This window comes from Gavialis gangeticus, unplaced genomic scaffold, assembly GCF_001723915.1.
Source record: "Gavialis gangeticus isolate Ggan-Ray unplaced genomic scaffold, GavGan_comp1, whole genome shotgun sequence".
Classification (NCBI taxonomy): domain Eukaryota; kingdom Metazoa; phylum Chordata; order Crocodylia; family Gavialidae; genus Gavialis; species Gavialis gangeticus.
The window spans coordinates 16,895,022-16,922,909 of record NW_017728992.1 but is presented as its reverse complement, the minus strand read 5'-3'; the positions used below and the strand labels follow the sequence as shown (position 1 = coordinate 16,922,909).

General features: G+C 41.5%; 1 protein-coding gene across 6 annotated transcripts in view; it reads left to right on the top strand.

Annotated features, from left to right (window-relative positions):
• Nucleotides 1–27,888, top strand: part of CTNND2 (catenin delta 2) — a 1,155,395-nt gene that overhangs the window by 1,004,166 nt on the left and 123,341 nt on the right. For all 6 annotated transcript variants that reach the window (XM_019521196.1, XM_019521188.1, XM_019521179.1 and 3 more), the window contains one exon: nucleotides 17,693–17,866. In XM_019521196.1, the coding sequence (XP_019376741.1) occupies nucleotides 17,693–17,866 (174 nt within the window). The remainder of the gene's footprint in view (nucleotides 1–17,692; nucleotides 17,867–27,888) is intronic.

Genomic DNA, 27,888 nt, shown 5'->3' with positions numbered 1-27,888 from the left:
GGGAGTAGAGCCCCCTGCCATGCCCCCCAGACTCAAGCCAGCACAGATGGGAGCCCATATGGTGGGAGCCTCCATTCCCTCCCACCATACTGCCCAACCTGGCTGACAGCAATAGGCAGGAAGCAAGGCTGCAGGTTGTGCCAGATCTCAGCCATGCTGAGCAGTGTGGGGGAAATGGAGGCCCCCACTACACAGACCCTCCTCAACTGTGCTGGCTGGAGACCTGGGGTCTCAGCCTTGCCTGCAGCCACTGCAGGTGCCTCTTGCCCCTGCAGGAGAGTGGGGAGCCCCACCCTGCTGCAGCCCCCACTTACCTGCCTCCCTACCCTCCCACTCTGTCCTTGGCAGGCTCCTCTGCTCCCCTCCGAGTGCACCAAACCAGCTGAAGAGCTGGATTGGGTAGCCCAGAAGGCATCTCCAGGAGAAGCCTCCACTCCACCCACCAAGTGATGCTGTAGCTGCCACCACTGCTGCTACCCTCAACACCATTCCCAAGCAGCCTGGAGCCTTGTTCACACAGCAGCAGCAATGACAGGTCAGGAGCAGCAGCAGCCATCACGCCCAGCTCAGCTCCCCAGCCGAGGGCTCCCTCCAACTCCTCTTTGCTGCTGCTTGGACACATCATGGGACATTAATAAATAAATCCCTTTACCCAGGGACAGAGAGAGGAACTGGCAGCAGTGGAAGCAGCATGATTAGATCCAGCCCACCTAGCCTGAGTGCAAATCTGAGTAGGTGAAGTGCCCGGCTCAGGTGAAGGGTGGGAGGAAGGAGGCTGAGACCTCTGCTAAGTCCTGCTGCTGCCTGGGAGAAGGGCTTTGGGGAACAAAGGGGGAAGCTCAACATCAGGCCCAGCATCTGCTTCAGGTTCCATCCCCCCACATGCTGCCTTTTCCTGCAGCTGCTACTATTTGGAGTGTGCACTGTGCAGTGAGTCTCACCCAGATACACATACACACACATCCTGGGGTATGAATGCAGGGTGCAGCTGGGTGCCCCCCGATCACACTGACAGCCCAGCCCGCGGTGCCCACACACTGCTGGCATGGGAAGGGCATGGATACACACACACACTGCTTACCTTCCAACCTACTAGCACTGTGACCCTGTACACCCAGCCCACCCCTCTTCAGCACTACACTCACTCCTCAGGGCACCTAATGGACATGCATGTGTGTGAATGTGTTGGCAGGGGGATGCTTGTTCTTGCTATTATAACTAAGCCTCCCCCACACTGTGCAGTTGACACTAACAGCCATGAGAGCCTGCTCAGCCAGAGCAGACAACAATGGGACAAGGCTAGTGTGCTGCCCTGTGATGGGGAGTTAGCAGGGACCTGCAAAGCAGCCTAGGAGGCCAGGGGAATGTGCCCTAACTTTAGTCTCTAGAGGATCTAGTACAGAATTTTGATAGACTTGTCTAACCTAAATTGCTAAAGTCTGATGCTACATCCATCCAAGTCTATCTAAGATGGGGTTCTGCCATTTTTAAACCAGTCTGTGTGTGCCAAACTTCTGTTCTGTTGTGGTTTTCAGTCAGTTATACCGGTTTGTGTGTATACCTGGCTTTAGTTGTGGAAGTGGTAGGTGCAGGACTGGCACATCACCTTACAGCATAGTTCCTGAGAGCAAAAGTTTGAAGGCTGTCCTTCAAAGGTCTTCTGTCCAATTGATTATAGTCTCCTGTCTGTACTTATTTTATCTGAAATGAGTTGTAATTCAGGAATAAATGGTCCATGTAGTGCATGAGGATTTAGCTGTTGGAAGTAGGTAAGCACTTAGATCTTTCCATGCTCTGTTAAAAGATAACCTCTAAATGCTGAGAGAATACAAAAAGGACTATGCTTAAACAGGGGATCAAACTGGGAAAAGTCTCCAGTTCAATTCAACATAGTTTAACAAACAACGTTATCGACACATGATTAAAAAGAGGTGTTGGTCATTCATTTTGCCTATATTATTTAAGTTGCTGCCATTTATGTTTTAGCTTAGTTAAATTTAAAATGCATTTATCTTATCTCCTGCTTTTTCTTTATTGAATTTCCCTCGGGAATACATTACATGTCTGTAAATTTGAAAAGAGCTGACAGAAAGTTATTACTGTAAAGCTCCTTTCACATTCCTTCTGCTTAAAGTTGCTGCTGGACACACGTAGTGATACAGTACAAATGCTTAGTGGAATATGAAATTTTAAAAACTATGTATGATGGTTTCAGGCAGTTTCTTTCACCTCCCTTTCAGAATGGTCCTACCTGCTTTAACCACTTATTCAAGTTTTAAAAGGTCCAGGACAGAACGCGTTAGAATAAAATTTAGTTCGTCACACAATATAATTGTTTTAAAAAGTAAATTATTTAAATGGAGGCTATAAAGGTAAGTCATATTGATGTGCAGTAACTCAGAAACATTAACAGTCCATATTCTTTACAATTTTTACTATCTGATGGGTCAAGTTCAGACATTAGAAAATAGCAAAAGAAAAGTTTAAAGGCAGAGTTCTAAATTCACTTGCACAGTTGCAGCACAGTACTGTAATAAACAAATAACTTTTTTTAGTATTGTCATTTGTCAAGGGTTTTCTTCTCTGTGAAAATACAGGTGACATGAGTCACCTGATACCATCTACATTCTATAGCAGTTTTATCCAGAGTAAGCAGCATTCTTGTCTTACAGTTGTATGTGGTGAAAGTATGTTTTGATACTGTACAAGAAATCTTACTGTTCTTCCTCTCTTACCATTCCTGAATAGCTTAAACACAGTAAATTAAGGATGAAGTAAAAAGCCTTAGTTTTAAACTTCCTTCCCTATGTGACCTTCCAGCTCTACTTTTCTATGATTTTAGCATTAGAAAGACAGAGGTGAACCTCTTATCATTTTAACACGGGTTTGTGTGCTTTATTTCCTTTGGCCTCCTTAAGAAAGAATAACTTGGAATGTAAATGAAATTTCACCAGGTTTAATTTGACTTGAAGTGGAACTAGAGAGATCTGATCACAAACTCACAGGATGCAAGTGGCCCAGTCTATAGCAGGGCTTTGGCTCCTCCAAGTATGGCAATGCAGCGCCTAACTTTTAGACACCTAGCCTTGGAGTGGAATGCAAAGCCCAGAGTTAGACAATTGCTGCCTGCACCCCAGGCTGGGGGAGAGTTAAACTCCACAGAAGAGTAATCCAGAAAAAACTATACTCTGCACAGAGAGCTGCCTAGAGTTAGCCAATAGGAAATGTTAAGCACAAGAGTATATCTGAACTTCTTTAGAAGTTAGGCATCAGAGTCAGGGCTGCTGCAAGGGAGTTGCCTCCATTGACATGGGATATAGAACCCAGATGTCTCTCCGGAAGAAAGGCACCTAGAAGTAAGAAGCTCATGATCTGCTATGTGCATTGCTATTTGTGATGTGATCCAGTATGTCAAAAAGTGTTTATACTGGGCTGGGGACTTCAGAATTATTTTAGTGACTTAAGAGAACAGGTCCTAGTGAAAGGCAACAAAATTTAGACCAGTAGGTAACTTAGACAGTTTTGAAAATCCCTCCTGACATGCAGTGCAATGTGACTTTTGTATACATGTTAACTAGAAAGTTTATACTTCAGACTTTTAGTTGTTGACATGCTTTGAGTGTGACTGTAAGTATATGTAAATCCTTTGCATTCCTGTACTAATGGAACCACAAAGTTGCAACCCCATTTACAGGGGTGAAATTTTGTTCTTTTACATCACCAGTAAATTTGACCTACAGCCTGTAACAGTGTATTCTAATCTGTATAATTCTTATTTTAAGAACTCAAGAAAGAAACTGAAAATTCAGTTTAATACCATGATTTTTTTTCACAATAGTCCAACTTACAGTGCCTGGTAAGTACATAGGTTTCAAATAGGCATGTCAGTGTCATATTACATCTCAAACCAAAGACTTTATTGCAAATATAAGGAGAGTTATATTTGTATTGAATTGAGATGGAAAATTCAATAAGATGTTGTGGATACTAACCTTTCATATGCCCAGAGCTCCAATTTTGTTTATTTATAGTATATTTGTTTTTCATCTGAAAGAATCTTAAGTGCCGTGCAGACACTCAACTGTTGTACATTGGTGTAACTCCATGAGTATCAAATAATTTCAAAAGCACTGTGATTTCAATGGAATTACAACCATTTGCAGTAGTTGATGACCTGGCTCACTGAATACATATGAAGAGAGAGTTGACTTCACTTGCTTTTAAAACAGCATCCATTTTGCATCATCAACAGTAAAGCAACAGGATTTGGGAAAAGAAATAGAATACAAATTAGAATGTGGATAAGAGAGGAAGTCTATTGTGACATCTCTATTATGAGAATTGGTGTCACGGTTCATGCCCACTGGTGCTGCATCACCATAGCCTCTCATGTAGATCTGCCCAATCACAAGTTTGACTTTCTCTCTGTTTTTACACATTCTGGTACCTGTGCAGCTTCACAGGTAGCTCTTGCTTCATTACTGGAAAAGAGAGGTCTGTCATCTGACTGTTCAGCAGTTCAGTAAAGCATGATCAGTATGCTTACAGGAGCCCATGATTAAGCAGATGCTCTCTGCCTATGAATCAATGAAGGTTCCATTTAGTCTCTATGGTATCTTTGACACTTACCTTTACCTTCCCAACTTCGAACTGAGCTGAGAAAGGTACTTAGCGGTGTTAGTCTGAAGTCAGGCAGAAAGCAAGGCAGAGGTGATTCAGCTAGTCTGTAAGACTACCTTGTAGTAGAATGTAATTACCTGTAAGTCTGCTACCCTACCTTGCCTTCTGCCTAACTTTATTGATATTAAATATGGTGACAGGTATGTGTTAAAAGCAAACAAGGCATAAAAATAATGAGTGTGTGAGAGACAGAGAAACAGAGAAATTCTGCACCTAATTGTGAGATATTCTTGTTGCTTTCCCTGTTTATTCCATTTATCAACAAATATCCTAATAGTACATGAAATTCTTTTCAACATATCCCTGTAAGTTAAGATTGTGTCATCTCTGTCCTGCATTTCATGCAGTAACCTTGTGGCATCGATTACCTCCATCAGCCCTTTGAGAAATCTTTATACCTTAGAACTTCCTTCTAAATCTTCTCTTTTTTTTCAGGTGCACTGGGTTAATCTTAACACTTTTGGCTGGATCCCTTAATACCTATATTATTCTGCTTGCCCTCAGATGTACCTTTTCTATTCCTATAATCATTCATTATCAGCACACGGCAGGGCAGAGGCTTCTGTGGAACTGCTCTTGTCCATCAAACTGAAGGGTTTAATATCCTTTTTAAAGAAAATGGTGAATGGAACTGTGCATATAATTTCAAATTTATGCTCACTAAACTGTTGTGCAGTGAGGGAATAAATTACGCCCACTTCAGCACTTTGCACAGTGATAGGCATCTTAAAATGCCTTAGATTGTTAGATTGATATTGAATTTTTCTAATAATGCTTAGCATGTTTTTTTTCTTTTTCCTGTTAATCTTGACAATATCCCCACCCTGGATTTCAATCCATCCTTTCTAAATCCTGTGTATGGCTACTATGCCTGCAGGACCAAAAAGACAGAGACTATTTGAGATCTATGCAGAACCTAATAACATTACACCATATTCCCCTTGACTGGTGTTGACTGTAGCGGACTTCTCCTAACATGTCACTGATTTAAATAGAATGCTACTCTGGGACAGTAAATGGGATAGAGAATTATTAGTAAGCATGCTAATCAGCCTACTAAGTTTCTTTCCACACCAGCCCATGCTGTAGCTCTCTCAGCTGCTTTGGCAGGTGAAAAACCCAGGCAGGCAGGGAGTGATCTAGAACTTAGCTCTATCTTTTGACAGTGCAGATCACTACCCCCAGCTTAAAATACATTTAATAGTATTTATTATCTCAGATAATTGACAAAAAAGGTAAGAGCAGTTATGTGTACACACACACATCCCTATATATATGACATAAGCAAATGTTCTTTCTAATACACAGGATCTGCCAGTCCCTGCAGTAGTTTGTCTCTTCAGAGATGTACTTCTATTCCTTCCAGAGTCTGGCTTCAAATGGTTCTTTGCTGCTTTGCTTTTCAGAACCCCCGGTAAACTCACTTCCCACTGGAAAGCAGAGCAAACTGGACCCCTTAATGCTTCCTTTCCAGAGGATAGGCTAGTCACTTTGTCTGCAGCACTCCGCACAGATATTTTACTGCTCTTTGTCTTCCTGGTAAAAAAGCAATTTTTAATAGTTGCATTATTCTGCAGATTGTTAAATTTGGCCAGTATCTTCGCCTGCCTCAGGTTTATGCATAGCCAGCACCAAATCCCCTCAACAGTATACCATCTCCCCGGTGTGTGAGTTACCCAATGTTTGTATATAGATTTTATCATAAAAATCCATTTAGTTATTTTTTCTGGCTGGTTTCAGGTTTTGTTTTTTCCCCCCCAAAACCTGCCTTTCCTCATTTATTTTCATTTGCAGCCTCGAACCACTGCCCAGCTTAGTTCTTTAGAAAACAGCATGCACTTCCCAGGTGTTCACCTTAGCTAGTTCGTTTCTCCAAGTGCACTGCCAATAAAGCATTTATTCCCATAAATATTTCATAATAAAGTTCTGAAGACTGCCCCAGCTCTTGAGTAACTAAATTGTCAGCATGAGCACAGGTAGCCTTCTTGGAACTAAATTGTCAGAGTACGCACATGTAACCTTCTTTGGATGCGCTAACTCAGGACAGTTGTTGGCTTCTAATATCTAAAACACACATAACCTGCAGGAGAAAATCTGAAAGAGATTAAATAAACAAGAAAGCATGCTCTAAAGATACTCAACTGCCCATCAACCTCATCCTCTAACCATACAGCATTGGCATGAATCAGAGCTTGTTTCTAACAGCATAGTCATACTTATATAGCCTTTCTGAAAAATTCTTCAGACTCCAAAAAATAAAATACATTCTCTTCAAACTCCTGGTGATTATCTGGCTTTTCTAAGTACCTAAAGCATAAATGATAATGGAGAAATAATAATTCAGTCCTGTCATTCTCCTTGTTAAAGAGTGGCAGAAGTAGAAACCCACGTGTATATAGCAAAGGTTGCCGTCTAATTGAGCTCAGCCCAACGCTAAGATAATGTTCTTGGACATCATTCCCACAAAGTTCCTTTAAATCTGTAAAAATCTCCCCTCTGCAGTGAGGGAGAAGGCACAAATTTATCCTTTAAGACTTGGGACATTATTGAGGTTAGAGTCATGGAAATTCTTTCTACTAATTATTATATGCACCTATGGCAGTATTGAAGTGCTGCTGCAGCCATGATGGTACAGGAAACATGTGAGAGACAAGAACTATTGTGGGTAATATCTTTGAATGAACCAACTGCTCTTATGTGTAACTTTAAGAGCTGCATGGAAAGTACGAATAGTCCTTTTACTTTAGCAAGACTACAGCATTCTTGGATAGAAATTTCTTTGGAGAAAAACAGGTGTAAAATATTTGTATTTCAATGAATTTCAGTTAATTTTAGGTTTTCGCTCTAGTGATTTACTCTTCTATTACAGCGTGTTTCCTTTTCCCCCTTTTTCCCTGTAATGAGATTCCTGTTTAAGTGATTATATTTGTCTTTTAGAGGGGAACAGTAGTCAGTAATGCCAAATTATTTGAAATATTAGATGTGGCTGAATTTATAGGTTTATCTCTTGTAAGAAAAAAATAAACTCATGCATAATTTTGTGTCTTTTAGCTTCCCCTTTATATAACTTAAGAAATTACTAGTAGTCTGTAAACTTTAAGGAAGAAAAAAAGTGTCAACACAAAACATGTTTCTCTTTTCCGGATGCTTTTTAAAACAGATGAGGTCATTCCATCAATTTTATTGAAAAAAAATAAGACAGACACATTTCATTTTAACTTTTTCCTTACAAAACCTCTCTGGGATCTGAACAATAGATCCAGCTGAGAACAGCTTCCAGCTTAATTCAGAATAAGCATCCCTGTTTTGATAAAAGGACCACCAAAGAACGTAGTCTGGTACCTCTTGAAGTCTTTACTAAAATTCATGCTGACTTCATTGAAAGCAGACCCAGCCTCCCACCTTGTCACATAGTTCCAAAACTCACTAGAATTAAATCTTCTGACCATTGTCCAGAACACAGCAAGTCCTAATCTTGGTATTTGTGAAATCTTTAGTCTAATAAAGACTGCAGTAAAGATAAGTGAAATTTATTTGCCTTCATTTTTGTCTAGTGCCAAGTGTTGCTATTGTTTTTCCTCTATTATTCTACCTTGCATTCCATTCTGTGGTCCTTATTTGTGGTCAACTGCTACACGATTAACACCACACCAAGGCATGTGACTCTTAGGGCTGTACCCCTGGACATGAGCATTCGAGTCATTTACCTCTCTACATTACCTTGTCTCTTTCAGATGGAACCACGTTTTCCCACCTGTAATAATTATGGCGCTTACAGTTGTATCCTCACTGCAGCCAACAAATTTAGTTTTTCAGTTCAAGAGGAAACAATGAATATGAGAAGAGTGGTTAAGAAAAAATAACGGCTGTAGTCTATATTTCAATAATGGCCCAAGCTAGCTGCTAATAACACTGACTATGCTTCTACTTATATAACTCACCATGCTTGCATTGGTTATTTGCCTTTCCCTACTAAGAGGAGATTGGTCAGATTTTGATCTCCCTGGGATTGATTTTATACTTCTTTTGAGTTTCTCCTGTTCCGCAGCTATAGTTACATGCAATTTTCAGTGTAAGATCAGACTGTGGTCTGAAATCTGTATTTTGATTATAAGTGGCACTTCTGAAATGAGTATGACCTTCTGTTTTACCTTCTGTCAGAAGCCTTGAGCGACAACAGCAACATTTCAACTTAAATGCCATTCCCAGCTGAGTGACATACCATGTGTTATTATGCTAGGTGGTTGTAAAGCCTGCCACTCCAGGGAGATCATGGTTCAGTTTCTAAAAAGAGATCATCACTGCAAGGAAAGGAAAGCTTCCTCTTTTCTGGCTTAGGAACCCAGTTAAAACAGCATCCTGAAGAGTGTGATTGGGGCTGCCCTCCAAAGGAAAATGGATTATTTGAGCAGTTATACAACACCTGTGGAATGGGGTTGCTGGCCAGCATTGTCACATCTGTTGTATAATCAGCAGCCAAAACCATTGGAGGGTATTCAGGCCATTCTTCTGCTTATGCCAGTGTGTGTTGCTGTTGGATGTGCTTGGACACTGGTGGTGACTGCCAAAAATACAGAGAGATACATGATGACTCTTACTCAGTTTAGTCATTTGTTTGAGCCTGGTATGAAAGATTAAAAATGAAAGCCTGCTTTATTTTACAGCTCCATTACAAAGCATGTTACTAGTCATTTGTGACATTCTTTACCACCACAAAGGATACTGTGCCTGGTGTTAATTAGCAATGAACCAGCAGCTTATAAAATTCTGGCTTGCCTTATCTGTTAAATGTATAAAGCCCTGAGATGCTTGTCTGTAGCCTGTCCAACAAAAGTTGCACCAGTCTTTCTTGCCTGGTGCATTTGTCTGCATTTGTCAACTTTTAGGGGATAGTGCAAGGCATGTTTGAATCATATGAAGTAAAGTAAAGAGATTGAGACAGAGGCTGAGATAGAGGAATACTAGCTTTTGACTGAGCTGCACTTTAGTAGATGAGAGATGTTGACTGATGTGCTTGAATAGCACTTAAGTGTGCTGTGCAAGACTAGCTTTTGCTTTTGCTCCCTCATTTTCCTGCACACATGGCACATCTACACATGCACTTTAATGCACTTTTGCTTATTTTAATGCACATTAAAGTGTCACAAAAATGCTCTTTATTTAATATGCATTAAAATAGGCTAATGCACATTTTCTTAGTACCTCACAATGGCAGTACTAGATTTAATACACGTTACCTAAAGCACATTAATGAACATATAAACATATCCACAGACACGCAAATCCCTACCCCTCCATTGTTAAGGAGTCAGCTGGAACCCCCAACCTTTGCTTGATATCACAGAGTACCTCTGCAGCTGGTAATGAGGCCACTCAAGTACAGTGTTATCTAACTGCCCACCTCCTGCCCCCATGGACAGAGTAGATGACTCAGTCCTCTGAGCAGTGGGGAATAATATAAGGGAGGTCTTGAGAGAGAAGCTTAAAAAAGTCTGTGGCCCAAAGCATAGGATCAGCTGTCACTCTTTGCCCCATAGGTTTCTCTTTCCATTCTAGAAAGAGGAGTGACAGTGGGCACTGACAGACATGTAGCTCCCTGGTCTAACCCATGGTGCTTCACAGAAAGCACCATGAGTTAGACTGACTCTCTTGATCCAACAGGCATTTGCTGTTGGATCGGGAGGGTGTGTAATTGAGCTCCCCTTTGGGGCTGATCCAGTGAGAGAGGCTGCATGTCTACAGCATCTGTTCCCTAGTACCATCCCTCTCCCCAAGCTCCTCTGCTCTCTCAGGATGAGAGAGTGGGAAGGCAAGGGAGGGAGGTCTGTTCTGGGGTTTCCCCCAGCCATGCTGGAGTGGGTGGCCTGGTGAGGCTATCAGTGGCTCAGGAGCCCCCAGGAAATGCCAGGCCAGTTATCACCCCAGTGAAAGGAGGGTAGGGGCACCTTAACCCTAGCCCTCACCTTCAGGTGGGTTACGTAACATCAGAGGGGTGGGGCCAGACATGGCTGCAGCCACCTGAGCTCTGTGAGGTGTAGGGCCCTGAGGAAAGGCAGTTGTGGCTAGGCATGGTTATGGCCACCTGAGCCCACTGGGGAGGGAAGCCCCATGGAATCCTGAGTGAAGGGGGTGGTGTGGAGTCCCAAGTGAGGGGAGCAGGTTTAGGTATGTCTTTGGATTCCTGAGGCTGTAGTTTGGGCCAGAGGCCGAGTAAGGGGCTCAGTCCATAAGATAGGGGTGAGTCCTGACCCCAGTAAGTCCTCCACTGTTGGAAGGTTGAGTGTGGGTTGAAAGTGGGACCTATAGGTGAGCACAATGACCTGCTGCTCTGCAGGGGGGAGTGAGAGTCTCCATGAGAGCTTGGAGCACCAGTCCTGGTGTGAGGATAAGAACGTCCTGGCGAGGGGTGGCCCTAGAAAGGCAGCAGAGTGGAGGGATTTCATAGATTTCATAGACATTAGGGCTGGAAGGGACCTCATAAGATTATCGAGTCCAGCCCCCCGCCCAAAGGGCAGGAAGTCAGCTGGGGTCATTGGATCCCAGCAAGATAAGCATCCAGTTTACTTTTGAAGGTGTTCAACATAGGTGCTTAAACCACCTCCAATGGCAGGCTGTTCCAGCCCTTGGGGGCTCAGACAGTAAAGAAATTATTTGTTATGTCCAGCCTGAAATGGTCTTGCAGTAGTTTATGACTATTTGACCTCGTCATCCCTTGGGGCGCTCTGGTGAACAAACATTCCCCCACATACTGGTGGTCACCCCTGATAAACTTCTAGGTGGCCATCAGATCACCCCTGAGCCTGCGCTTTTCCAGGCTAAAGAGCGCCATGGCTCTCAGCCTCTCTTCATAAGGTCTGGTTTCCTGACCTCTGATCATGCACGTGGCTCTCCTCTGGACTCTCTCAAGCTTCTCCACATCCTTTTTGAATTGTGGAGCCCAAAACTGGACACAGTACTCCAGCTGCGGCCTCACCAAGGCCAAGTACAAGGGGAGAATGACATCCCGGGATTTGCTTGAGAAGCATCTATGGATGCAAGCCAGCATTTTGGTCGCTGTACTAGCTACAGCATCATGTTGCAGGCTCATGTTCATTTTGTGGTCAATGATGACCCCCAAGTCTCTTTCTTCCATGGTGCTAGCCAGCATAGCACTGCCAAGCCTGTAAGGATGCTGCAGGTTTTTCTTCCCAAGGTGGAGAACCTTGCATTTTTCGGTGTTAAACACCATCGGGTTCTCATCTGCCCATTTGCTGAGCCTGTCCAGGTCAGCCTGGATCACCCGCCTGTCTTCTGGTGTGGATGCTTTGCCCCAAAGTTTGGTGTCATCCACAAACTTGGCCAGTCCACTCCTGACTCCAATGTCCACATCATGAATGAAGATGTTGAACAATATGGGTCCAAGGACAGAGCCTTGGGGGACCCCACTGGTCCCAGGACACCATGATGATTAACTTCCGTCAATTACCACCCTCTGGGTCCGACCATGGAGCCAATTTCCCAGCCAGCGGATCGTGGTGGACCCAAGGCCACAATTGGCCAGTTTTGCTAAGAGGTGATCATGGGATACAAGATCAAAGGCTTTTTTGAAGTCAAGATATATGACATCAATCTCTTCTCTCTTGTCCAGGTGATAGGTCACCTGGTCATAGAAGGAAATGAGATTGGTCAAGCAAGACCTACCCACAACAAACCCATGCTGGGATCCCAGTGGGGGGAAGAAGCACTAGAGTGCTGAGAGCCCAGAGTGTGTGTGTGTATAGAGTTGCCCCGGAAGGGGACAGAGCAAGCTTAGATCTGGTCAGGTAATTGGCTGGCCACTACCCTGGTAAGCATCATGGGAGAGGCCCAAAAGACGGTACGTCTGCTACCCAATGTACAAACTAGATAAAACCTATGGCCTCAGGGGCCCACTCCAAGAGGAAGCAAGACAGAATAAGTTGTTGATGAGTGAAAGAGACCCTGTGAGAGAGGGTGGAGTGTGAGAGGCCCTACTGATAGGAGGGTGGTATGGATGTGCGTGTGACTGAGGCCTGACAACGAGGCCTAAGGTTGGTCTGGCTGTTGGGCAGGAGCACTGTCATCTGGATGCCATCTGCAAGGCTTGGGTGCGGTGTAGGGGAGGATTGGAGCCACAGATAGCACCCCCTGGCATCGGGGCAAGAAATGCGCAGCCTCCCACCTAATTAAGATCATTAATTAATTAACAACAAGGCATGGCAGGAGAGTCAGGTGGGTGGTATGCCCAAAGGCAAGTGGGGAAACTAGCACTGTGACTAGTCAGGGAGCCCCACTTTGCCATCATGTTGTCTATCATGTTCCATAGACATTACTGAATTCAAGGGGTGCACTGAGGGACAGGATCCATGAAGCAATGAGTGACTAAGTGGGAAGTTCATTTCTATAGATGCTTCGACCCCTGCAAGACAGTTGTAGGTGCCAAACTTGGAGATGCTATATGCCCCTTTCTGGGCCATCTTGATTGCTTTCAGGAACAGGCAGCCTGGTTTGGAGTCCTCAGAGCTAGTCAGGAATTTTTTGCGGCAATTGTTTTTTACAAATTGTTGAATGTTTCATAGAATCTTATTGGATTTGTTGAGCTTCTAGCGATTTCATTCAGGGCTCCAGTGGGAGTGTGGCTGGCAAACAGTTTTCTGTCCAAAATGTGTCTAGTTACTTGCCAGCCTGCCTGGTGGGTTGCTGGGACTCCAGGGCTTACAGAGCCTACTGTTCCAGGGCAACTCTGACATATAGAATGTGCTGGAGCTGGAAACCATAAGATGTCCTTGATTTGCAGCAACTCCTGCCTTTGGACTGCAGAGCCACAGCTTGCAGAGGCTGTGAACTCTGGCTGTCAAACATAAAGGCTCCTCCCTCAGCCATAGTTTTGAGGGCCCTTTGACTGCTGGCTTCCTGCCAGTTTGTTGTGCTGACAGGGAGCCAGCAGGCCTGGCAGCAGTGGACAGTATCCAGCCTTAAAACCACTATCATTTAAATGGTTTGTAAAGATCTTGTTTTTCTCCCAATTTTCTTTCTTTGGGATTTTGGAATTTCCAGGGGAATAGAAATTCCAGCTTTTGATCAGTTCTCTGCCATCTAGGAGTGTAAAGGGCTAATGTTACCTTCATTGCCATGGGGAACAGAGTGAGGATTTGGTTCTATAGACGCATGCAAACTGAACAACAGTAGAGTCTGAGAGTAAAGGGGAAGTACTGCTGGTTCACAAAAACAGAATTGTCCCCCAACCGCCTCTTCAGAGAAGGAATAGACTATAGGAATAGTATGGACAGGAATGATTAATAAATCTTTGCTTTTGAAATAGATTAAAATGGAAAAGATTTGGGGAATTTCTGTGATTTGTGTAATTCTTTGCACCTTTTTATGTGTGGATTGGTTTTAGGAAGTGTGTGTGGGGGGTGGGGGAGGACAGAGAAGCAGGGCCATAGTTCATCCACATAACTCCCAGCTTCTGTCAGTTTCACGGTATCTTTGTAAATTACAGCAGAAACAAAGAGGGCTGGAAGGAGCTTTTGTTCAGGACTTTAGTCTTTTTAATATAAGCTAGGAGGAGTATATAGCCCTCATCCTTCTGAGAGGTTCCCTGTATATCTATAGTACAGGCTATCTCAAATAGAACTTATTGATCACTCCTGATGGATTACCACTATGTAATTCTCTGGGCACAGTCTTTCAGCTCACTACTTCAATTCATTAATATTGAATAGTTCTTGGTAGAAAGTAACTTCAGCTTGCCACAGCAGATATTGGAGAAGCATTTACTGTAATATTACAGCTTGTGAAAATAATTTTGCCTTGGACAATTGAAGGTTTTTATTATTAACTTCTATGAAAGGTTGAAGAAAGCATCGAGATAAAGGTCACACAGATTTGCTAGCTTTGAAATGTCTCCTTTTCTTCAACATTAACAAGTCACAGTGCTCCAAAGCCCTCAAACAACAAAACAGCACTTTGAACTACTCTAGTTGTCATCAAAGAAGATTCTTACATCGGTTGTCTTCTTTATTTCTTTCCTATTTATTCAACAGCCATTAAGTGGGACATGTAATAAAAGACATTTTGGAGATGCATGGGTCACTTTACAGAACAATGGAAAATTATCTCCTGGATTAACTGTTTATCCTACTTTCTAACAATGTATTTGGTAGCTGAGGAAGCATAAGGAAACCCTGCAGAGAAAAGTAATGTATCCTTACATGTTTTAATGCCCCCATTTTATATAGGAGGCCACATAGGATACTACAGCAAATGCAGCCCACCTAAATTACCACTTCTTTTAGAACATACTTCTATTCATACATGTCTCCCACTTCATTGAAATAAGATACTTCAGCTGCAATGCAAGTGGTGCAACTGTCTTATTGACACACAGTTACAGATGTGGATGCTGTTACTAATGCACAAATGAGCCTAAGTTATACTCCACACTGAGCTCCTCTTGAAAATTCCCACATTTAATGGTACAGAGACAGGGAAGTAAAAGGAAGTCACCATCAAGCCAGTCTGAGGTCTGCACTACCACAGTAGGATCTGATCCCCAAAGGACTCCACGGCTACTGTCTAACCTCCCTTCATTTGGAGGCTGATTGTATCTGTGAGGGAAGATGGTAGGCAGATCCAGCATTTTGCCACCCCCCACCCCTTTTTTTCTGTTTGTTTTTCCCCCCAAGTTGTCCAAAGGCCAGAATATGGCTATGAATCCAAGAAGCTGGTTTTTTATAGTATGTTGGTGACTTGTATGAACAGTATGAACAAAGAATTGGCATATCTCAGTTTCTCAGCAATAGTGAATTAAGAAATCAGATTCTTTACTCCCTTCTCTCTGGAACGGAACCTTGTGAAATGTTCCTACAGTTGCTTAACATGGGCTTCCCACATGTATTTTCTTTCTTACCTCGTGTGAAATCAATGTTTGGTTCTCCCCTCTCTTTTTTTTTTTTTCTTTTTTAAAACAAAGGTATGATTTCTTACAACCAGGCTGAAATGGGGAGGAAATTCCATGTGACAATTCCTTACCACAGTAGTCTCTGCTAATCCTAGTCTACATCTGGACAGCCATCTCTGGCCTGGGTGTTTCTAAATCAGAGAATGATAAAAGCATGAATTACATTGCTTTGACTATGGTAGGTTGAGACCCAGGGCAATTAAGTATACAGATTTTTTAAAGTCAATACAGCCATGTCAGTTCAAACAAGCTCGGGGTTTAGACATCATGTTTTACTTTGAATATGTATGACATTATACTTAGCTTTAAATCATACGTAAACTGCCGCTGACATCTAGAATTTTAAAAAAATCTTACTTTCCTGCAATGTGAATATCCTTCATGGCATGTCATAATGGACTACATGAGTTAACTACATTAAATTTTGTGGGATTCAACCAGAAACTTATTGAGCTTTCAGTTTATGCATGTACTGATGCATTTAGGCCACATGATAGAATGGTAGAGGTGAATGTTTTACCTGCATAAATTTTTATTGACCACATTCCTCTCAAGTGACAAAGCCACAATGGGCATGTCTACACGAGATGCTTTACTGTACAGTATACTAATCTACTGCACAGTAAAGTGTCAGTGTCTATGTGTGCACAGCATTTACTGTGCAGTAGGTTAGTCTGCTGTTCAGTTGGATACTACCTGTAGCTACTGCACAGTAGTGCATGTGTAGACAGGTAACCAGGAGCAAATTGCCCCCAGTGAGCCCAGGTAGTGGGGGATGGGGGAGATGGGGACAGGACAACTGTTCCTTCTCCCAACAGCTGTTTTCCAGCCCCATGCCCTGATCTGCCAATTGGAGTGCAGGGCTGGGAAACAGCTGCTTGGGGGAGGGGACAGTTTCCCAGCACTGCACCCTGATCTGCCAATTGGGGCACAGTGACTGGAGGCAGCTGCCCCAGAGGTGAGACAGCCCCCCTGCCCACCAGAGCCCAGCCTAGACCACGGTGCCCCCTCCCAGCCCAGGCTGGCATGTGGGGAAACCTGGATCTCCCACTGGCTGCTGTAAGGGAGCAGAGGAGGGCAGGAGTAGCCCTGCACTGCACTGCTCCTGTTGGGTGCACATGTAGACATGATTCCAGGGAAAGCTTACTTTACATTATTTTACTGTGCAGTAAGATTACAGCATATTACAGCACATTAATAGCATATATAGACATGCCCAATGAGTCATCCTAAACTAGTGCTATGAAAACCTTTATCTTATGCCAGTGTCACGTTGTGGATTTTATGTGTTGTGTGAGTTAAAGGAAAAGATAGTATTGAAATGTTTTAGAAGATTTTTAAAAATGTGGCTCAGATTTTATTCCTTGTTTTAAAATGGCCATGAATAGCATTTTAATAGACTTTCCAACAGTCAAAAATGGATGCTGTGAGTTCTACTGGAAAGAGGGGACTCTTTTTCCTCTGCAATAGGGCTCCTTTTTCCAGCTTGATGTGAAATATTAGTGTCTAAACCTCATAGGAGTACAGGTTTAACCAAAGCCCATGTTGGACAATAGTCCACTATCCAGACCTGTCAGATGAAAAGAGCCAGAGCTCACCCATCATTTATTTTTTCAGAGTAGTTTCCACTGAAAAGGCAGCATCCAAAAGATCACTCAAATAGAGAATTTCCTTTTTCATATTTTTTTTATTTTTTCATGCAAAACGCCCAATAAGTTTTGTTGATACAAGTGCTTGTCAGTAGGTTTTGTCCCATTTCCCCTTCCCCCATCCCCCCCAAAAAGTTATGCAGTGGAAGCTAATTGTTCTCATTATGTTAATTAGATAGAGTACTTAAAGATTTTCATCAATGGTTAGGTCAAGTACCGTCAAAAAGCTATTTTCGGAAGAGTACTGGGAGGAAAATTCTCTGCCTCTGTCCAGGATTTCATATTATGGTTAAAGGTGAGGAATGCTGCTTTTGATAGTGGACCTATATATTAAAAAAAGGTTAAATATTTTTCTCAATGATATGAGTATCTTTGGTGACATTAGATTTGTTCTTTCCAACAGTGGGATGGAGTAGGACCTCTCCCAGACTGTGCAGAACCACCAAAAGGAATCCAGATGCTGTGGCACCCTTCAATAGTCAAACCCTACCTCACACTTCTCTCCGAGTGCTCAAATCCAGACACACTGGAAGGTGCAGCAGGTGCATTGCAGAACTTGGCTGCAGGGAGCTGGAAGGTATGAAATACAAGTCAAAATTATTATAAATTCAAAGAGGTCCCCATAGACGAGAAGAAAGGTGATACCATCATGAATGCAATTTGCGTGTAGAAAAATAACTACATTTTTTTCAGAGATACATCTGGAAAAGGAAAGTCAAATTTAAACTACAGTATTTTAAGTTTGTTGTACTTACTACCACTGCAATATTTCTTAAGAAAATTCATCATGCAGCAGTGAAAATCCTTTCTTATGTACTAGGCTAGTCCATGTGACAAATTGCTACTGAAAGCCTAACAATCAGATGAAGAGAAGCAGTGGTTCCGTGAATGTATACACATAATGCCATGAAAAATAAGATAACATTAGTGCCAGTGGGTGCATTACGTAAGACACTTACTGCAGAGTTGCCTAATTAGTAAATCATCGGTGTCTACACAAGTGGTGCTATTACGCCAGAGTAAACTAATTAACTGCCATTGGATAGTACTGCCCAACACGAGTACTACTTTATGGTGGAATTATTTACTCCGCTGCAATACTTGTGTAGATGGTGACAGGCTGGCTGGGGCACGAGGGTGCTTCAGTGTGGGGGCTGCCTGCCGGCTATGATGAGATGAAATGAAGTAACACTTACACAAGTAACCTTACACCCATTCTTTTTTCTTATTAAGAAGCCATTTAATGTCACATAACATTACAGTTAAAAGCATGCACAAGACAAGGAAATTCTGAATTAGGGAAGTCCATTAAGTCTGCCTCCTTTCTTCATTTCTATAGGATTCTTAAAACATCCAGTTTTTCCTTCTCTAAATATTTGCAATAAAAGGGGAAATAATTCAATCAACAAATTTTTCTTGGAAAACACTCTAGAATTTAATTTGATTTTGAAAATATTTTTAAATTTAAGATAAACCAGGCATTGTCTGTGGGGACATCTGAGCCTGAATGTTTTATCAGTTTTTGGAGCGTGCATTTTCCTGGTGAGAAGAGCGCTGCCAATCTCACATTGCTCCATTAGCACAGTACAATTCCATTAAATCTGTATGATGAGCTGTTAGGTTCCATTCCAGAACTGGGGGGGACAGTTTTCAAATTTAGAGCATCTAATTCAGTGTCTAAGTGCTCAAATATCTATTTTAGTTATATGTGTGCTACACTAAGTTGCCCTCTAACCAACTTTAAAAATTGAGTTCTAGTGCCAATAATAGTTGTTCCCTGATCAAAATTTTGTTCGGAGTCAAAGTTGTTCACTCATGGCTCTTGATTTATGTATTCCACCCAAGCTATGTCATGCCATTGACAGTCAGGCATGTGTACATAATAATCTGTGTAACAAAAGATCAGTGCTCTGACCTGACCCCAGGTATTGCTGCATATCCACTACATCCACTAGATAATGGTAATGGAGTGACTTGGTGATTGATGTACCTTGGAGGTGTTATCTATGCCTCCAACCTAGGACTGATCTAATGGCCATGCATAAGCCCAAACCCACCAAACATTTATACTAGAAACCCCTAAACTCAGTCTATGGCTGATATCCAAACCAACTCTGGAAAGTCTGTGGAACTTCAGGGTCAGAGGTCAAGCCTCCTACTAGGCCACCCTTTCCTGCAGTGGCTTTAGAATTTACCATGGTGCTCCAGGCCAGAAGCAAAGCCACAGTCCCACAACTTCCTGTTCCTGTTTAGCTCTTCTACAAGCCTACTTTCTGTCTCTATTGGCTGTAATTAGAGTCAAAAACAGAAAGAAAGACAAGGCTTATTATGCACAAGTAAGAGAAATCACTGTATGACAATAATCACATTCAGATTCAGTCTCTAGGGAATCTCATTCAGATTTGGGAAAGGGCTGGCTGTCATGGCTTGGGTTGGTCAACTTAGATATTAGCATGGACGTATCCTACATAGCCACAGACCATCCATGTTATCTGCAAGACACCTAGGATTCCTGTATTTGACCCAATGATCTTCCACATCAGCTTATATAGGACTAGCAAAAAGGTGTGAATATGCATTGCTGAATTTACATATACAATAAGAGAGAGCAAGAGAGATCCTGTTGCAAAATATATGCTAAAAGAACTGCTTTGAGCTTCACCAGAATATATGCAGTGATTTCAGTGAGAATTCACTTGCTTTCTTATTGTTCCATGTTTCTGTAGATTCAGACTCTATTACAAGTGATGCGCAGGAAGGAAAATGAATATACTTAATTTGCCATATCCTAGCTATTTCTGTGAGGGGATAATGCTGCTTGGGGATTACACCAGCATTGAAATTTTTTACCTTTGACCTTTCTTTTCTTCTTTTCCCATCCTCTGAAGATAAAACTACTGAAATAATGGAAAACAAACACTTAAAAGGAGAGGCTATTCCTAAGGGAGGTTCCTTTTTTTTTTTTGTAAGTTCCTACTAGCAATTGTAACTGGATATAAAGAGGGACAATATGGTAAATGATCTTTCTTCAGATTTTTAAGTCTAGAGTTCATCTCAATTGTATGATAAAATGAAATGGCAAAAAAGGAGGACAATTAGCTGTGTTAAAAACAAATGCTGCCTTTAGTATTATTATTATTTTTATTATTATTATTGTTTTCAGTATAACAATGTTCAAAGGCCCCACTGCATTTGGTGTTGCATTGACAGAAGAGACAGTCCCTTCCACGGAGGATTATTGTTGAACACATATACAGACATAATATTTTGATATCTGATTCACCCTTTTCATTTCCCCAGCTCCACCATTGTCTAATTCTTTAATGGAGCATGTTATCCAGACATATGAATTGGCAGAAAAGAAGAAATCTAGATTATTTTTACTAAATCAAACAGTCTAGATCAGTGATGGCCAACATTTCTGGCAGGTATGCTAACTTTTCTGGCAGGTATACAACTTGGTACCATACCCTCCCTGCATGCCATTCCAATCCTCTTCCCCTGCTTGATCTGCTGCTCTGCATTCTGCTCCCTGCCTGATCTGATGCTCTGCTTTCCACTTTCTTCCCTGTGCTCCCTGCCAGAATGCTAATTTGCTTTTTTCCTCCCTGCTGTGCCACTGTGCTCCCTGATCCCTCTCTGATGTTCCTCATGCCACACACACAGGCTGCCTGTACCACTTGTGGTACCTGTACTGCAGGTTGGCCACCGCTGGTCTAGGCAATTTAGATTCATGCCCCCCTGCTACTGCAGTTTAAAATAAGCTATGAATCTAAAATCGCTAGATAGCTTTGAAAACCTTAAAAACAAAGTATAAGAGCAAAACAATAACTCTTGTGATTATAGTCATATGTAAATATTTTTTAAGTGTAAACAATAGTCTTCCATTTTAGAGAATTTTTTCCTCATGCAATATGCATTCAATACTGATAGTGTGCTTATGCACTTGGGAGGAATATGCCCCTTGGCCTACATTCAAATCTCTGGGCCATTTCCTTTCATTTTTCATATGTGGTAGTACCCTGTAAAGCCAAGCACTGTAAAAATGTTTTCATCTGAGGGCCGTAATTTGCACACACAGAGTGCATAATATATTTTTGGTCTATATGTAAATTAGCACAGATCTCCTTTCACAGAGCAAATTCTCCATGAAGTCATGAAGACTTATATAAGTGAATTACAACATTATGTGATCTGGATAAGAAGGCTTAACAACAAAATAGGATTCCAAAGCCACTAAGTATTTGGAACCCAGAAACATGGAAATGTAGATCAGCATAGAGCAATGCTGATCAATCTACAGGCCTCAGATTGGATTCTGCCCCCGGAGCCATGTCATTGGGCCATGGGGTTCCTGTTGGGTCCAGAAATTTGGTGACAGGATAGCAGTGGTAGGATCTCACCGGCAGCAGTGGGGGAGCATTAGCAGCATTAATTGCCATGGTTCCCAGAGCCATGGCAATTAATATTGCCATCATATCCTGGATGCCAAATTTTGGGATCCATGGGCCAGATGATGTTTTCCTGTGCACAGATTGTACCGGCACTCAGGGTCGGTCCATGGCTGGATCTGGAGTATGGGGTCAGGTAGATGAACTGGAGTGCACTCACAGATCGACCCCATGTGCCAACCCCATGCTGATTTAGGCCCATGGATCAACCCTATGCACAGGATCCAGTCTCTGGACAGGCTCTATGCCACTCAACTAGCTCACAGGATCAGGTACGTTGAGCACCATTGGTGTAAAATGTATTGGATTTTAGTGAATTTGTTATTTATGGAGAAAAATATACTCGAATGGTGAATGTCATGCCTTATTAGCTATCTGCAACTCCTTTAAGATTCAGAACTGTTTGAAAGAGGTTACTTCTTGGGGAGAAAAAAGAGAGAGCTGTTTCAGGATTCTGAAATCCTTGTAACCTAGATCCCCCCACTGGGCCGTGCCACGTTTGCTGCTGGCTTGTGGCATGTGCACCCTGCTTGGCCCCATGTCTGTCCACCCAGGCATGCGGCTTCTGCTGCCAGCAGTGACATGCGAAATTAAAGCTGGGAGGTGGGACAGCCCTGGGATGGAGGCAGCCAGCTCCAATGCTTCCATGCCAGTCCATGGCACAAAAAAGGTTGGGAACCACTCACCTAGATTACAGTTTGTCATTAATGAGAAGGAAATCATCTCTGTAACCAACAAGCAGTATCTGAGAGGTGGTAGAAATAGATTTAGACCTACTTTTTCACCAAAGTCCTCCTTGTCTTTAGCATCAGATATTTATATGATGGTCATTGTAAAGCTTATATGGGCCTCCCAGGGTAATGTTCATGGGTTTTCATAGAAAATAATTAAGTCCAAAGAAGTATGTTTTGTTGAAGAAACCCACCAAGATTGGGGAAAATTCCTTTCCCTGTGCTGTCCTGTCACGCTATGCACAGTTATCATTAAATCTTTGCAGTTTGTGACCCTGGAGTCTGTACTGTTTTCACCATCCCACCCACGCACCAATCCCTGCTCCACAAAGACCAAGGGCAAGTGAAATTCCAAGTGGTCAGGCTCAGGCCTTCCCTACCCACACAGCTGCACAAAACAGCACTGGGGCAATTTCACTGTATTTTAGGCCTTTGCCAAGCAGCAGGAGATCTTCCTTAAGTGACATTTGTTGCATTATGTTTGTTTTCATGGTCACATATTTTAATATCTATTTCTTTATCTCAAATACTGAGTTCCCCTGCAATCCCTTTTACTTACATTTTAATGAGATTTTTTGTGTTAGGGCTGCCTGGTTCTGTGAAAGAAATAGCATCTATAGGTATGGAAGACTGTGGGGTTTTGTTCTACAACAGAGCTTAGCTAGAGTTTTCCTTAATAAGAGATTTGGCCCACTGATATCAGTGAGAGTCTTCACTTTGACTTGCTTAGGTATTGCGTGAGGCTTACAGTGGTTTGAAAATGTAAAGGACTCATGCTTCTAACTCTTATTCCAGTCCTAGTAGTCTTCTTTGGGTGGTCAGTATCACAGCTGCTCACTTTCCTGTGCAAGAAGAAGGAAAGTAAAAATCTAAAGTCTGTTCACATTTTAAATTAGATTCTTAAAACTGAGTTATTGGTGGCTTAATAAGAAACTCCTGTTGACCCTTCACTCTTGCTAGCCTGAAGTTCATGCTGCAATCTTGTGGGGTTTTTTTGTTTGTTTTTTATACCCTGCAGGTTGAGACCTGTAAAAGGAAAGCTCCCATCATGATAGCTCTTTTATTATTGTTGTTTAATGTTTCAATATAGGATTTTCCTGTCAATTTGCTGGCAGCAATTTTCTCTGTCTGGTGACAATAATAAAATGACAGGTTCCTTATGGTTTTGGCCTCAGCCAGTAGGCCATGTTCAGTTGTAGCTCTATTGAAAATGTAATCAAAACAATTGTTAAAAGTATAGCTTTTAAACAATTTTGAGAATCTACCAGCCCACGGCGAGTGCAGTTCTGTCCCCAGGTGTGTAGGTGACTTTGCTAGGAATCTATATGTATCTGACAGTTGCGTTTGGGCTATTATCTGCCTACCTAATGCACCTAATGTATTTTTAAGGTTTCTATAACATTTGATAACTAAAAATTATACAGGAGCTATCACCTTTATGAAGTCTTGAAATAGTCATCTGTTACCATATTTTCTGTGCATTAAAAAGCAGTGTGAGCTAATGTTGACATTTTTGTAACCCTTACAGAAACCAGGTTTTTTTTATTTATATTCTTTTGTTCTTGAACCATAATATATGTTATGGGGGATTTTTTCTTTGACAACATAATGGCCCCCAGCAAAATAAGTAGCATAGCTACTTCAATTCTGTTTCAGTTTCCTCCAGGTCCCTCTGATTCTCTCTTCACTGCCTGTATGGTTTGGAATCTGATTATTTTTCTGTTCATGCTTCAGAAAGTTCCCTTAAAGTTAGGTAGATTTTTTAAAAATTGACTGTATGTGCTGCATGTCAATACTCTGCACATAATATTATCTTCATTTTGCTCTGTACTGCTTCTGAGGGGTTGGCTGGTTGCCCTCAGAACCTTTCCTTGAGATCCCTATTGCCCTCGTACCCTCTGTCATCCCTCCTAGTAACACTGTGCCCTCAGAGGTTCCCTGAGAATGAGAACCTGTCATTCCTTTAAACAGCTCTGCCCAGCTCCTTTTTTTCCATTTCCCTGCTCCATTTCACTCAACAGAAATGGGTAGCCTTCCCTCATTAGACAAGTGAATGTTTTTAACTAGGTCCCTGCTCTGATCCATGTCAGGAATGTGGTTTCCAGGTCAGCAGTCAGATCTCCTGAGATAGCCAGATGAGATGTCTGGTTTTATTGTTTAGGCAAAAATCTACCTTTCTTTTCTTAGTTCCATCATAAAGGACAATGAGACTCTCAGTAGGATTGAGAGACCTATTAAGCAAATCATTTGATAAAGACATTGAAGACATAAGAAAGGTTGCTTCAGTCACAAGGACAATACTGTTCTTTCAAAAGTTATAAGGAAAAAATGTTTACAGCTCCATGTGTCCAAGCACATAAATACATACCTGCTGCATAATTATAGTCTAAAATAGCATGCATCCAGATGATCAGTCTTCCACCCTTATCAGTCCAGTTCCCTACCAAACTCTTCTAATTACAACAATTATTTACAGACATGCCTTTTGAAGATGCATCTGGCTATTGAGTCCTAAGAGGAAGGTTACCTAGCACAAGTGAAAAGCCTCTTTCTCTGTCTCCAAAATATTCATGTGATAAGGCTGAATACTATAAGATTGAGGAAGTAGGTTTTTATCAGCTGTTTAAAGAAACCTAATAAAGAATGGAGAGCTATTTAAACTGTCAAAATCTGCAAGGATAGAAATGTATCCTAAATCAACATAAACACTAACTAATACAGGAAAACACTAAGGTTGTAAGAAAGTGAGCAATCAAATTCAAGAAGCAAGGATACTTCTACTGCTATGAACACTACCGGCCAAAAAAATGGAGGCTTCAGTCTGGGTAGTGAGAGAACAATAGATTTGTAGGGCTGAAAGGAACCTTTAGGGTTATCTGGTCCTAAACCAAACCAGTAGTTTGTGGTTAACTTCTTTGTAATTAATGAACTGATTATAAGGTAGAAGGTACAGTAAGTGGTGGGTATTCAGAATGCTGTTAACATATCCCTAATTCTTCAAGTATATTGCAGATTCTTTGGTGAATATAAACACCATACTTGTGCTGTGCTTAGTGTATACATGTGTGTGCCTATATACATAGACATACACACACATGGATATGCATGTATTTGTGTGTATATAGAGAGATCTGTTTTGTGTGCATGTGTTACTGTATATATATGTATGTATGTGCATACATCCATATAAAACACTACCAAATTCAAAAAGTAGGGCAGCAGTTTAATGTTTATAAATTTTGGTAAAAAATAACTTGCATCTGGATGGATTGCTGTTGCAATGAGCTTCCTCCTAATTTGTTCTAAATCCTCTGAGGTATAAAGCTTTGGAAAGGTTGCTTTATAATAATAAGTGTGACAAACTATGGAATAATTTTCCAGATTACTGTATTTTTCTTCTTAATTACCATGATAAAAATAAAAAAGGAAACTACTAATGGAAGTGGAAGCAGAGATGTATGGTATATCTTCTAAATGTTGTATAGTTGTTATGCCCCACAAATTCCATTATCTCCAAAGAATATCCATGCACATATTGTAACTCCCATGCATGCCTTTGACAATTTAGCAGTAATCTGATGCAACTAAAATGGATTATTTCTTTGGCTTCTACCTCCCTTCAAACCTTATACTTTCCCCATAGGAGTCCTTTCTCTTTACAGTCTGAACAATTATTTGATCATTGGCATCATGACTGATTTATGGAGTAACTGGATGATTAAGTCTATTGGCAGAGCATCTCATTTACAAAAGAAGCAACAAACTATTTGTCTTTTGCTTTTTTATGAGGTTATATTTATATATTTTTTTCATACTTCACTACACTCATCCTAGGTATTGACCTGCAATGTGGAAATGCAGGAATGTTTCACGATGGCTTTAGGCAAACAAAAAGACTCATCAGTGCATGCTGCACTGAATCCATTTCTCAATTCTGGGAAACAATAAAAAAGCAGTTTGGAAGCATCTCCATTTCAGTGTTCTTGAAATATACACAGCCCAGCATAATTGTTTGCAAAGACTTTGTCCTAATTGGCAGTTTAGGGAAAGAGACACAGACAGTTCTCACTGCTTTCAGAATGAAGCTTCTTATTTCTGCTTCTCCAGAAATTGTTCATACGATTAATAGACAACTCTGTATTTCCAGCCCAAGGTGTATGACATGAAAATATGGATGTGATGATAGCAGATAAATCACAATGAAAAGTCTGTGAACTTTTTCTAAATCAGAGTTCTCACCAGTGCTACAGGAAAGGTAGCTTACTTGAGGAAAAAAAATATATATACAGCAAAATTAATGCTTTAAAAAACAGTTTGTACTTAGATTATCTATGTTTGTAACGCTAATTAATTAGTGCCTTACTTGTTCTAAAGTCTTATATGTCAGATACTCCCCTTGAGGTGGAAAATATTTACCAGTTTTCATATTCTGTTACTCCAGAATGCTCCTACTTTAATGTCATCAGCTTTCATTGGAGTTATTTTTTAAAAAACAATTCTTTTTACTCCCTATTTCATTTGGAATTTGAGTTTTGGAATGGATGCCAAAAAACAAATTGTAAGCAAAAAGCTTATGCAACTCTAGTGCTAGAAATAGGTGTTAACAAATGAAGCAGATCTGCTGTGCCAAGACAATGAGCAACTTTTTGCCTGCTTACAGAGCTGTGTCCCCAGAGATTGCCAGGGCATATCTCTGGAAGTGGAGAAATCAGATAGGTATTCCTGAGGCTCGGGATTCCCAACTCTGTGCAAGAATTCCTAGTGCACACAACTGAACCCCTCAAGCCCAGAGAGCACCTGCCTGAGGCAGTTGAAAAGCATGGACAGATTCAGGCTGCTTGCGCTCTCCCATCATAAAGAAAATAGGCATCTGCCACAAGAAAGCAGACAAATTATTACTACCTTTTGTCAGGACCACTTTTGTGGAATGACAAAGGATATGGACATCTGTTTACTTTCACTTTATGCCCCTGTAAATGTGTTTCCACTCTAGGTCTCTTTAAAGACTTGTGATTTCCAATGGACAATTCGCTGACCAAACGAATTCAAAGTGACCATCTTTATTACAGATGATATACTTGAGTACTTTTTGTTGCAGTTTACAATGCAATAGATAATTGATAACATGATTTTGGATTCCTTTTATCACTGATTAAATGCACATAAGGCCATTTAATCCTTATTCAAGCAAGAGATATGAGAAATATCCTTACAGAGACTAGTAACTTTTTACTAACTTGATTCTTCACTTACAGCAGACAAATTCACTACAACCGCAGAATAGCCTCACTGCTAACCTGAACTCTCAGTCTGACACTGACCTCTTAATCACAGTAGACACACAGGACACCCTCCACCCCCTGGGAGATGCATAGGAAATACAGAGCTACAGAGCTGAGAGATTTTGTGTGGGGGGG